At 32.4% G+C, this 12172-nt stretch overlaps 2 protein-coding genes across 4 annotated transcripts; both read left to right on the top strand.

Moving 5' to 3' along the window:
* The first annotated feature begins 353 nt into the window (after positions 1 to 353).
* LOC127833372 (uncharacterized) lies at positions 354 to 2543 on the top strand. Its single transcript, XM_052358585.1, has 4 exons — positions 354 to 997; positions 1197 to 1236; positions 1678 to 1743; positions 1961 to 2543. Exons 1-4 carry the CDS (start codon positions 707 to 709, stop codon positions 2353 to 2355), a joined length of 792 nt encoding a protein of 263 aa, XP_052214545.1. The 5' UTR covers positions 354 to 706; the 3' UTR covers positions 2356 to 2543.
* A 2771-nt stretch (positions 2544 to 5314) lies between these two features.
* LOC127833375 (uncharacterized) lies at positions 5315 to 11204 on the top strand. 3 transcript variants are annotated; one of them, XM_052358595.1, is made up of 9 exons: positions 5315 to 5459; positions 5750 to 6090; positions 6472 to 6600; positions 6756 to 6869; positions 7114 to 7153; positions 7637 to 7707; positions 10032 to 10053; positions 10215 to 10300; positions 10727 to 11204. In XM_052358595.1, exons 2-9 carry the CDS (start codon positions 5913 to 5915, stop codon positions 10738 to 10740), a joined length of 654 nt encoding a protein of 217 aa, XP_052214555.1. In that variant the 5' UTR covers positions 5315 to 5459; positions 5750 to 5912; the 3' UTR covers positions 10741 to 11204. The 3 variants fall into 3 exon arrangements, with proteins under 3 accessions (XP_052214555.1, XP_052214554.1, XP_052214553.1); XM_052358594.1 differs by having other exon boundaries at positions 6463 to 6600; XM_052358593.1 differs by having other exon boundaries at positions 6451 to 6600.
* Positions 11205 to 12172: the final 968 nt, after the last annotated feature.

Genomic DNA, 12172 nt, shown 5'->3' with positions numbered 1-12172 from the left:
AACCTGAAAAATGAAGTATACCAAAAATCCAGATTTTAAGGGTGCCAATTAAAAAGTTAAAAAATTATTCTTTTATTTACAAAGAAGATTTTTTTAAGAAATTTACTATACAGTAAAAGTGAATTAGTGATTATTCATTAATTTAAGCACTTTCTGGGATCCTTGCGGTAATCACGGAAACCCGTAACGGAAACGATGAATGTCCGACTAAATAGCCCCATATCTTGCATCAGGTACAATAAACTTTAAACGCTGCGACGATCTCTTCATTAGTGACCAATTGATTATCCTTTGTTCCAATGTGAATATAATTAAAACCTATAATAGAGTTCTATTAAATGTAAATGTTCTAGTAATTTTAGTCTGTTTGTAAAATCGAATTGTATTTCAAAATAAGTGATATGTGTTAACAGATAACATGTGATGTTTTTTTTGTTACTTCGTTAAATATGAATTTTAATTCATCTTTATTCTGTTTTTTTAAATACGACATTTTTTATCCCATCTAATCAGTGTAATTTAAAACAAAATATCCTTTACAATCGGAAATGCAATATTACCGATTATATTCCATGGAATTCTGATGTAACAAAAAACCAAGAAGTGATGTAGTCAAAGTTTACGTTGCTAAATTTGTCTTAAAAAAACCCGTTTTAAACTATAAAACGTGCAAGCTTTTTTTCCAAAACAAATCGAACACGAAAACATGAGCAGGATAGATGAAATGCGACCCGTTTTGGAATCACATAACAGTGTGAACGACGCCTGGTCATGCCACAATGTAAGCACAAAAGAACACCTTGTGGTAAATGATGGATGGAATCATACATTTCATGGAAGATACAACTCAAGACGTTCACTCCTTAGACGGATTTTAAAACTGACAGGCTACATCACACTGAACGTCGTAATGACTATATTTGTGATATATGGTTTAAACCGGATCGGTTTCTTCGGAATGATGCCAGATTTCTGTAAAAGCTCTGTCAACGAAACAGTAAGTACAATCCTATATGCATTTTCAGCAAGTAGATTGTTGGATAAATGGAATGTATGTCATAGCATAAACTTGTTCGAGTTGAATAAATTATCCGATTTTGTTACACAATAACTTATTTAAATAAACTAAAATATCAAACAAAAGAACATTAGAATATGAAACATTGTCATAATACTGTTGTTTTTTTCTTGTCTAGAATCAAACGGGAAACCTGCCGATGTTTCAGGCTCTTACAGGTACGTAAAGACACGCTAATAACGCACTATGATAAACCATCACATGTTTGTTTTAAAATAAACTGTACACTTAATTTCAGTGAATGAATCAAAAGTAATAAGTACCATTCACGCTGCGTGAAAACTTCAGAATAATTTTTTCTTATACAAGTACTCCAATTAACCATGAGAACGGAATATATCAATTGAATAGTTAAGTTTTAAGGCAATAATATGTCAACATTTGTTTGTTTTTTGTCACTAAGAAAGGGACACTAATTGAAATACTAAAATAATACTATTAGCTCTCACCCTTATGTACCACAATCTTGTAATGTGTCATATCTATTTTATTTATGGCTATGATTGCAGCGTTTCATACAAATACAATGTTGATTTTGAGCGACATTGTTATTTTGTTCAGATCATATTTGACATAAGCATTGTTTTTATCGGTTGCAGAATCATTTCATGGCGGTGATACAGCGAGAGTGGGTCGATTTGTGCTTAACGCAACTGCAGTTTACGGTAAGTTACAGTGTCATCTTTCATGTGTAATAACTATAATTGATTAAATGGTTATTGATCTAAAATTTCGCCTATTTAGAATTTCCGTTCAGTCTGCATTCAGCGAGATAGACACTTTCCTTATCAATATGTCATAGGCTTTGAAAAAATATCATACATTTCTAGCGAAGAAAGCCATTACTGAATGTGTTCTTTTACATTGTACGCTTGTCTTCAGACGAGAAGATCCGATGGCTTGCCTCATCTGTCTCGAGTTCCGCGGGCTTCCATGCCAGCCAGAACGACTCGTGCGTTTCCGTACCTGACAACGGCCTCTACCACGTGATCTCCCAGCTCACATTCGCCTTCAAGAACGACACCTTGAGGACTGTCGGACACTCCGTCATATTTAAGCAGCGTAGCACGATGGCCGAGTTCATGATCCAGAAAAAGCTCATTTCCCTGCCTTACAGGGATCCGACAATGAACGTTAAGCAGAGGATGTTCATACCCAGTAATTTGCTGGTGTTTGTGGAGGTTTATGCTGGTGACTGGGTGTGTGCTCAGACGAGTGCTGTAGATTTAGTGTACGCTTCAAACATTGACAATGTCCTCAATATTTACAAACTCTAACTTAATTCCGAATACTCTACGCCACCAGTCTAGCCGCAAACTGTTTTAGAAACCGAATATTGAATTAACCGTATTCTTGCGATACTAATTTTATACATATATCAATATATATATGGTGACAATCTCAGGTATATATACACAAACACATTAATATGTTGCTTTTGTTTTTTAAATTTTATTTTTATACATGTTGCAATTTGATTGTTAATTATGATCATGTTGTTTTTAATTATTTATTTTTTATTTATTTGGTTATACATGAAGTTGTATTTATTTATTATGTTATAGTTAATCTATATTTTTACTTATGTTCAAAAGTTTTGCAAACAGACACAGCTCATTTATATGTTACGGTAATTAGTGTATACATAAGCCATTGTTGTTTTAAATGAATACTGACAATAAAATTATTGTTCCATTTAAATGTTTAGTCCGAATCATTAAAAACACCCACTCCGGCAAAGAAAAATGTGTGTTTACTCAACCCACTTGCCTTCGTGTCACAATTTCCTTTTTCGCCCTGCGAAGGAGAAAAAAAGCAAAATAAAAAATAAAACACAGACAATGCAATATTTGTTATAAAACAATAACCCGAGTTTCACATATAATATGGTGAAGAAATATTTACATGTTCATCTGTTGATTGGTCGATATTAAACGTGCATTTGATAATGTCTATTTCAAGCTACTATGGTACATGTATACGCTTGATACCGAATGTATAAAAGGTAAATTATTAACATCACGGATTCTAAGCTGCGTTTTCAACGGTGTACAAGAGGGTATAACAAGTGTTAGGAAGTGAACGGCGAACAAAAGGGTATAGAAAGTTGAAGGACGTGAACGGTGAACAAGAGGGTAATGCAAGTGAAAGGACGTGAACGACGAATAAGAGAGTATTGCAAGTGTTAGGAAGTGACCGGCAAACAATAGGGTATATCAAGTGGAATGAAGTGAACGGTGAACAAGAGGGTATAGCAAGTGAAAGGAAGTGAGCGGTGAACAAGAGGGTATAGCAAGTGGAAAGAAATAAACGGTGAACAAGAGAATATAGCAAGTGGAATGAAGTGAACGATGAAAAAGAGAGTATAGCAAGTGGAATGAAGTGAACGGGTGAACAAGAGGGTATAGCAAGTGGAAGGAAGTGAACGGTGAACGCGAGGGTAAAGCAAGTGGAATGAAGTGTAAGATGAACAAGAGGGTATGGCAAATGGAAGTAAGTGAACGGTGAAGAAGAGTTTATAGAAAAATGAACGAAGTGAAGGGTGAACAAGAGGATATAGCAAGTGGGAGTAAGTGAACGATGTACAAGAGGGTATAGCAAGTGCAATGAAGTGAATCGGGTAAACAAAAGGGTATAGCAAGTGGAAGGAAGTGAACGGTAAACAAGAGGATATAGCAAGTGGGATGAAGTGTAAGATGAACAAGAGGATATAGCAAGTGGGAGTAGGTGAACGATGTACAAGAGGGTTTAGCAAGTGGAATGAAGTGAACGGGTGAACAAAAGGGTATAGCAAGAGGAAGGAAGTGAACGGTGGACACGAGAGTATAGCAAGTGGAAGGAAGTGAACGGTGGACAAACGGGTATAGCATGTTGGAGCAACGCTCTCTTTTGAATCGTTTGTTTTATGAAACATGTGTGAACTGCGTCAACAATTTTAAATTGGTTTGAGAATCACCGCATTGTAAAATTGTTTCAACAGAAGAGGTGGTATACATAGATCTAGTATTCATAAGTTTGTCGCGAATATTTACGTAATGTCTGAACTTGAAAGTTTTCATTTACCAAATCATAATCGTATAACCGATATCAATTTTTTTTCTTTATGTTATTGTTGGTCCATTGTAAATCATACGAAGGTATTCATAAGTTTTGTTTGGGATGTATGCCTTTGCAGTTTGCAGTATACTCTTAGTGATATGTATAGCATACTTATAAATGTTCTCGCCTGTGCATGGATCCGATTGTATATTTGACAATAAACATCGAAACTTAGTATAATCACCAATGTCATAGCATTATATGTGCCGAAAAAAGGTTTAATATAAAGGCTTGCTAAATTTTAGTTTAAAAAACAAAAACAAAAATGGAACAATGAAAGCGAATATTTGTTCTTATAAGAATCAATACAATTAGATGGTAGTGCACTATTCTTGGCACTTACACATATAAAGTCAGTTTTCAATGATGTTTGTTGTGAGTAATGCGAGGGCTTCTGATAAATTGTTTTATAATATATTGTATGCAAGTGTCGACTACTTATTAAACGAGCAAAATAAGCTTCTGAAGATTCGTATTAAACAGTATTGTAGTAATAATACCATACATCGTGTAGTATATAAGCTTTAGTCAGTCTTCAATGGCATCCGTATACAATCTATCAGCACTAGAGCGTATATTAAATATTCCAAAGAGAATCGCTCTTTTGTGTTAAAAATACATCGAAACACATAAATCAATTCAGGATCATGCCTAGTATTAACCATTAAAGAGAAGATTACTTGATATAAACGATAATATGATATTTATATATGCACGCTTTTTAAGGATGTTTTAGCTTGGCGACATTAACTTTAAATGGGCTTTTGTGCATGAATAGTTTAATACATTTATATGTATCGTAAATAAAATTTGTTTCCGAACTGAATTAAATTAAACATGATGAAGACATTTGTGTCTTTAAAACCATTATGTTGAAATTAAACCAGTTTGTATACATCGAGGCAACAATCAATTCAAGCGTGTCATTTATATAAATAGATTTAATAAAATCAAGTCAATATTGGGCAAACCATATTTCTGTTATAGTTGTGCTCCCTTATTAAACAGTATTTATTACTGAACTATATGCCCCGATAAAATACATGTATTTACATTCAACGTATCAACGGTCACAGCTCATGAAAAAGGCACATTGTTTTCATAAAATAATGGTTCTTTAAATTCCGCATCCTTGTGTGTAAACAATACACTTAAAGACAAATGTACATGTTGACCGACTTTGCAGTTTATTTCGTTTATATGATCTGCAAAAAGCGTTCTGAAATAAAAATGTCTTGCACTGGAATTTTGTTGTTCCTCACAGCCTTGTGTTTTGTTGAAGGTAAGGCTATATGTATACTTATACGATTCTTATACATAACTGTATGAATAGATTCTAGATCCTTCAGCGTTTTAACTGATAACTAGACGCTTATACATTGCTCAATTGATCAGAGCGAGTGCGTTAATCGTGGGTTCTCAAAATATTTGCAAATAAATAACGCATGTACTGTTTTCCCCAGAATTCGGACTCGGGAGTATATCTGAAAGCCAACAGCTTTCAATACAATTTTGCTTAAATAAATAGGTTGAAACCAAAATGATAAATTATAAATGCACTTTAAATTCAAGGCTCTTCGGGCATCCAGATGAATGCACACAGGATGTCACCAACAACCTTGCACCTGTCGTGTTCCTTGTCTGGGACGGATTCCGATTCAGTGAGTTTTCATCGGAAAACCGTAAAAGGATCGGTGTTTCATAAGGTTATTAGCATTTTAAGTACTTCAGGTCGATGTGTTCCGTATTTCAACAATCTTCCCGGATATGTGAAATGTTTTGTTTAGAGCATGGTCATGTAGGCTGCAACATATCGGATATCAGCACTGAGTATGATGGCGATACATGGAAATGCTCGATACCGGTAGATGACTTAAGAAGGGAAAGTAACAGTGTTGATGTATCTAGTTATGGTAGGTTTTCATTCTTCAGTTTTCATTCTTTTATTTTAGATATCTTTTTTTTCGAATAGATTTATATGGTATGAAAACATGATTTCATAATAGTATAATATATAATATAGTTAGGAATGTATGTAATACAATGTAAACTTAGATTATTATTTTGCTTTTCAATTTATATTATTTTTAAAGAAATAGAAAATGAAAAGTACGTATTTAAATAGGCACATGAGATTGAAACATTTATATCTTTGTAGAGTACAATTGGTATAAATTTTCTTTTTATTATGGTTTCGTCATAATTGTGTTGACAAACAGCGCAGTGCTTTATATAAACTAAGTTTTCATTATACTTTCATTATACTAATGCAGTTTCTTCAATAGGTACCCCAGCTACACCCAAACAGGTGATTACAACTTTGTCCGCTAGTCGGCTAACGTCTAAATCACCGACAACTGAACAATTTAATTACACGGAAATGGATTCCATGACAACACAAGATGTTGGCACAATTAGCGCAGGTAAAGACACAACGCTATTCTATAAAAGCTAAAACGATGCATGGATTTTAACATCAACATAATTTGGGTATGCTGTAAGATGTGATAGAGCATTAATATATAAGTATACATGCTTTATCACTCAGATAAGTTGTTCTTATCTTTAAAACATTCAGACATGTTTCCGATAGCTGCTGACATTGTGGGTCCAGCCGTCACAGCGCTCATCGTCCTTGATATCGGGCTTATTTTGTGCGTGTTCAGAGTCAAGAAATCGACATGTCTTAGAGGTAACACTGATTTAAAACATATCGAATTTAAGAATAAGCGCAAAACATAATATATAATGTACTTATAAAATAGATGTTGACCCGAAGACTCCACATGTACACTACGTGGAACATGTATAAGTTAAATCAGCGATTTACTAAAGAAAGGAAAGTGTGAATAGAATTGAGAGCAAGCCCTTTTAGATGATGATTCAAGATACGATATTTATTCATTAAGATCATCAAAGACCGTTTTTGTTGCAAGGTCAAAGAGATGTACGGATAGAGCTACCGATTCAAGAAATGTGAGTCACTGTTAAAAATTACCTTTTCCAAAAGGCGCTATGCCAATTAATGAAAAATCCAATCGAATTTTATTAATGGATTTGACATTCAATAAATAACATAACATAACAAATATAAGTATTCTACGTTATAGGCAGTGTTTAGAAAAATGCGTTTCATTCTATTTTAGTACTTACGTATTATGTTAACAATGAAATCTTGCAAAACGAAACTATGATTTGAAAACATTGCAATATTGTTTGCATACCTAAGCATTATCCAACGCAATATGATTAGCAAGTGTGTTATTTGTGTTGCTATGTGTATATTTATTTTTGAAACTTAAATGTTTAGCTTACTATTGATCAACTGCACACGAATTATAGGCAAAAAGTGGTATACGAACATGTCCGGATATGTTAAAACTATTTAGATGCCTGCATAACGGCAAATAACATATTGCAATTAATTAATGTTTTGAAATAGATAAATAAACATTTTAGGAGAAGAAATACAATTAATTTAGACGTGGCAGAGGGTTTCTACACAAACATTGTCCGTACGACGCACCTGGGTAAGTTGCCAGTAAATTATTCTTGACCTTTTACTCTGCAATTATTATTAATTATTTCATCTTTAAGTAAAAAAAATGACGCATAGTATGATACTTGTTTGCAACCCATATCTGGTGTATCCATTTAAATTTCAGCGCTTAAAAACTAAAACAAAATGTCCCAAATATGCTGGTTCTTGCAATATACATTGTACTTGGAAAAGTATTTTCTGTCCTCTATGTATTGTTTAAAAAATATGATTGGTTTACATAGTGATAGAGTTGACCTTTAAGCTATTAATATTTCCTAAGGTTCTACGAATGCTATAAAATATTTATGTTTTGGACTTCATTGAAGTAAACTGGTATTTGTTGCTTTATCCCAGTAAAAATAGCCTAACAATGTTTTCCAATTTAGTTTTTTTTTTAAAGACATATGCATACGTTGTGTGACTATTGATCCGCTGAAAAAATGATGGGTCTTTATGAAGGCCTAAAGTATGTACTTTCATTTCAATGTATTCCCAATCACAGCCTTAAAAAACGGTTTATCAACGCTTAGGTGAAAAAATGTCCCAACTGCACATCATTAAAACCAATTTTCGCTCACTTGAGTCACAAAAGCAATATATTGTTGTTGTTTTTTTTTTCAAAAATTACATTCATTTTTATACATTTATAACTGGATAACACTGCTACTATTAGCATTTTTTGTATTAGATACATGCCGATACAATTTTTGCAATAATAAGAGGTAAACCTATAAAAAAAAACTTAATATGCAAACAAAAATATTGACATGTTTTTCATACGTTACATGAAAATGACGGGATATTTCATTTAAAAGGAAAGAAACTTATTTAATGTCCCTATTGTACAAATTATCATGACAGTTGACTTTATGCTTACCTGCTATATTCAAATCTAAAAATAAACAATATAAATAGATTTGTTGCAACAATAACGTAAGAAAAATGGTTGGTTATATTTGTTGACTTACATATAATAAATCAATGTGCTTTCCCGTGAATATATTATTTTGTGGCATTACTTTACACTGAACTGTATATCGGTATAATTTCAAAGAGTGTTTGTCGCAGTTTATATTATCTAATGATGATATTTTATTACAAAGCTGTATTTTATTTTGTTAAAGGGATCTTTTCACGTTTTGGTAAATTGACAAAATTGAAAAAAGTTGTTTCATATTCGCAAATTTTCGTTTTAGTTATGATATTTGTGAGGAAACAGTAATACTGAACATTTACCATGGTCTAATATAGCCATTATATGCATCTTTTGACGATTTAAAAACCTGAAAATTATAAAGCGTTGCAACGCGAAACGATTGAATAATTTGGAGAGTTGTTGTTGTCGTTAAATTTTGTAAAGCTACAAAGACTGCTTATATACAGTATAAAATACGTTTTACATATATACTTGGCAGGATTGCCGAGCGGTCCAATTGGTTTTTTCTCCAGGACTCCGGGGGTCACTGGTTCCAACCCTGATGCGGTGTACTGTTTTGTTTTCCTTTTTTAAATTTTTATTCTTGATATTTTACTGGAGCTATTTAGATCCAATGTTTACATTTATCAATATAAAGCATTTAATGACAAACTTCAAAACATGCCGAAATCTGTGAAAAGGCCCCTTTAATATTTAAAGAGTTTGCTCTCATTTGCCATATCTCAAGATAGACCGATACTAAATTACTTGTTCCAAGTGAATGACAAAACTCTGAAATTTGGCTTTTGATAAAACAAACTATGAATTATACAAAAATCAATATTTTCTAAAAGGTTTTGTTACTGTTTTAAGACCATAACTGAATAGTTATCAAGTCCTAAAAATGAAGTTAAACAGATGAAAATATGTGAAAAATAAATTTGTGTAGGTAGAGATGTTAGAATATTGACAAAAAACGTGCCACAAGTTAAATGATGAGTATACTTATTAATCATATTTTAGAATTTTGTCTTTTTTCCCAAATTAATGAACCCTAGTTTTAAAGAATGAAAGTTTAATTTGCATCTTTTTTTAATTAGTATGATTATTTTGGCATCAAAATGTTAGTTTTTTTATTAAAATAAAAATAGAATTAATGTAAAAAAAAATAAAAACTTCTAATCTATTTTTTACTCCTAAACATTGTCTATTTTTGTCCTCCATTGTCGCGCGGTGGCTTTATTTTTTTGTAACTTAACCACATTTGATTAAGCGATTGTCTGACTATCACGGTAAATCAAGTATGAATTCAAATTACGTTGTGTGACCGCAATTGTGTAATTATAAACATAAAAAGTCAACTTTCAATTTGTAACTGGCATGATTTCTGACTGCAGGTCACAATCCGGAGAATCCTGAGTGAGTGATATACTTTCCTTTTAAATATATCTATTATTTTCCTTAATACATTACTCATTTGGACATAATTCAACATCTGATCTTGTTTAGCTTTAGTGAAACTAATTGATACATATATGAAACATGTATGCATGTTTATATAGTATACTTTATATTCGTAGAGATTTGCACTTTGCGAGTAGGGAAACACCTGTTGTGTACAGCGATGTTGCCCATAAGAAAACCAAGCAAGACAGAAACGACGGAGGTACTTTCTTTTTAAACATTGCATATGAAACATAATTCGATACATTCGTATGTTCAAATAAAACACGAAGACTTGGATTCCATATAATGGGGCGTATGTTTGCTATATGCGCTGAAAATGTTAACTAACATAATTTGTTATTTATATTTGAAAAAGCATAATGGTTATTTATCTCAGACTTTATTTGACTATTTCTTAAAGTTTTGTCAGATACATGTTACAATTTGAGTTTTACTACTCGATAGGGATATGAGTCAGTGGTGGAGAGTGGTTTCCGTTGCCAATGAGGACGATTGTCTTGCAGTTAAGAATGGCAAATTATCGTCTGTAACCACAGCTAAATACGTCATTTAATTTCATCAGTTTTTAAGAAGTTTTTCCTGAAAAAAGAGCAATTCCATATCTTTTACATGATTGAACATGCAGGTGGACCTGTTTGACAGACACAAGGCACACCTGAAAGGAACGCCAAATAAGATGTGCAGCCGCCGGATGTGAGGCGTTCGGGGCGCCGGACATGCAATATCTTGTGTTTCAATGCAGACCATCCGTTCATATTCTCTTCTGAAATAAAACTGCATATCATCATAGTTAATTTGTCCATACATATACACGTTATGTACACTTTTTTTTATAGTATTGTTAACATTATGCAACATGTATGTATTCGTTACGCAGCGTTTTACACTGGATGTTCATTGACAAGTGCTTAAATACTGACCCCGATTTTGCAGTATCTGTTTAATAACTGAAGTTTGATGTTTGTTAATTCTTGGAGCAAGAACAGTATATTTTGAAGTAGTATTGTGTTGGCTATGGGCAGCAATTGTACAAAAAAAAACAAGAAACACCTCGAACTGATTGCTCGTGGTATATTATGTTCATTAATTGGCCTTTACTAAACTCTTTATATGGAACATACTGATGAATAAATATTTACATTTCATACATGTATGCCACAGGTATTGGGCGCGTGGCCAAGTCACTTTAACACTATCAATATGTCATAAAACAACTTTTTTCATCCAAAAAAATTCTGATATAATATATATCAGATTTTTTTTTATTTTGGATGAAACAAAGTTGTTTTATGACATATTGATAGTGTTAAAGTGACTCGGCTACCTGTGATGTGTGCTTGCATAAAAATACTTAATATCAATATGACGGGATATTTGGAAGGAACGAAATGCAATGAATGCATGTGTGATTGCCTTTAGAAACAGTTGCGTTCATTTTGTTCATTTTATGTCCCCGCTATATTAAAAAACTATATTATTCATTATTATTGTCCCGAGTATCGTGCAATTCTTTCACCAGTTTAATAGTTTTTTGGTGTCATAAATTATTTCCTTACCATTGAAAAGTTTTTTTTGTCTGGGATGTTAAGTTTACTATAACTGTAGTCAAGTATAATTGAACTAGATTACTTTGGTAATTTGGGTCAATTGATGGATATTAACACCATGTATTCTTTATCTCATTATTTTTATTTGCAATTGTCGTTATCAATTTTAAATGGAAATTTCATATGTTATGAATCAGTCAAATCTTTGTTATTCTTTATCTCATTATTTTTAATAGAAACTGTTATTATCGATGTTAAACTTAAAGAAATAAATAATATGTTATGAATCAGTCAAATCTTTGTTAACTTCTACCATAACTTAATTTTCATAATTATCAATGTCACCACACTTGTATATTTTTGCATTTGGCTAAAAAGCAATTGTAATGCTTAAAAGCTAATAAATGTTGTTAATATTGTTGTTGTTGTTATTACATTAAGTGAGCTGCTGAAATATCAATATAGTTTTACCTTGACAGTGACACTTATCAAATATGTACATGTACTCACTAGTTGACAAGGTT

Source organism: Dreissena polymorpha, chromosome 6 (assembly GCF_020536995.1).
Source record: "Dreissena polymorpha isolate Duluth1 chromosome 6, UMN_Dpol_1.0, whole genome shotgun sequence".
NCBI classification, from domain to species: domain Eukaryota; kingdom Metazoa; phylum Mollusca; class Bivalvia; order Myida; family Dreissenidae; genus Dreissena; species Dreissena polymorpha.
The sequence above is the reverse complement of the archived record's forward strand: the minus strand, read 5'-3'. Positions and strand labels throughout refer to the sequence as shown.

Excerpts from the sequence above, each read along its gene's own strand:
- LOC127833372 (XM_052358585.1), top strand. The coding sequence starts at position 707 with ATGAGCAGGATAGATGAAATGCGACCCGTTTTGGAATCACATAACAGT. Across the intron at positions 1,237-1,677 it reads GATGTTTCAGGCTCTTACAG|AATCATTTCATGGCGGTGAT; the intron begins GTACGTAAAGAC and ends TATCGGTTGCAG. Across the intron at positions 1,744-1,960 it reads TAACGCAACTGCAGTTTACG|ACGAGAAGATCCGATGGCTT; the intron begins GTAAGTTACAGT and ends GCTTGTCTTCAG.
- LOC127833375 (XM_052358593.1), top strand. The coding sequence starts at position 5,913 with ATGTGTTCCGTATTTCAACAATCTTCCCGGATATGTGAAATGTTTTGT. Across the intron at positions 7,708-10,031 it reads TGTCCGTACGACGCACCTGG|GTCACAATCCGGAGAATCCT; the intron begins GTAAGTTGCCAG and ends TTCTGACTGCAG. Across the intron at positions 10,054-10,214 it reads CACAATCCGGAGAATCCTGA|AGATTTGCACTTTGCGAGTA; the intron begins GTGAGTGATATA and ends TTATATTCGTAG.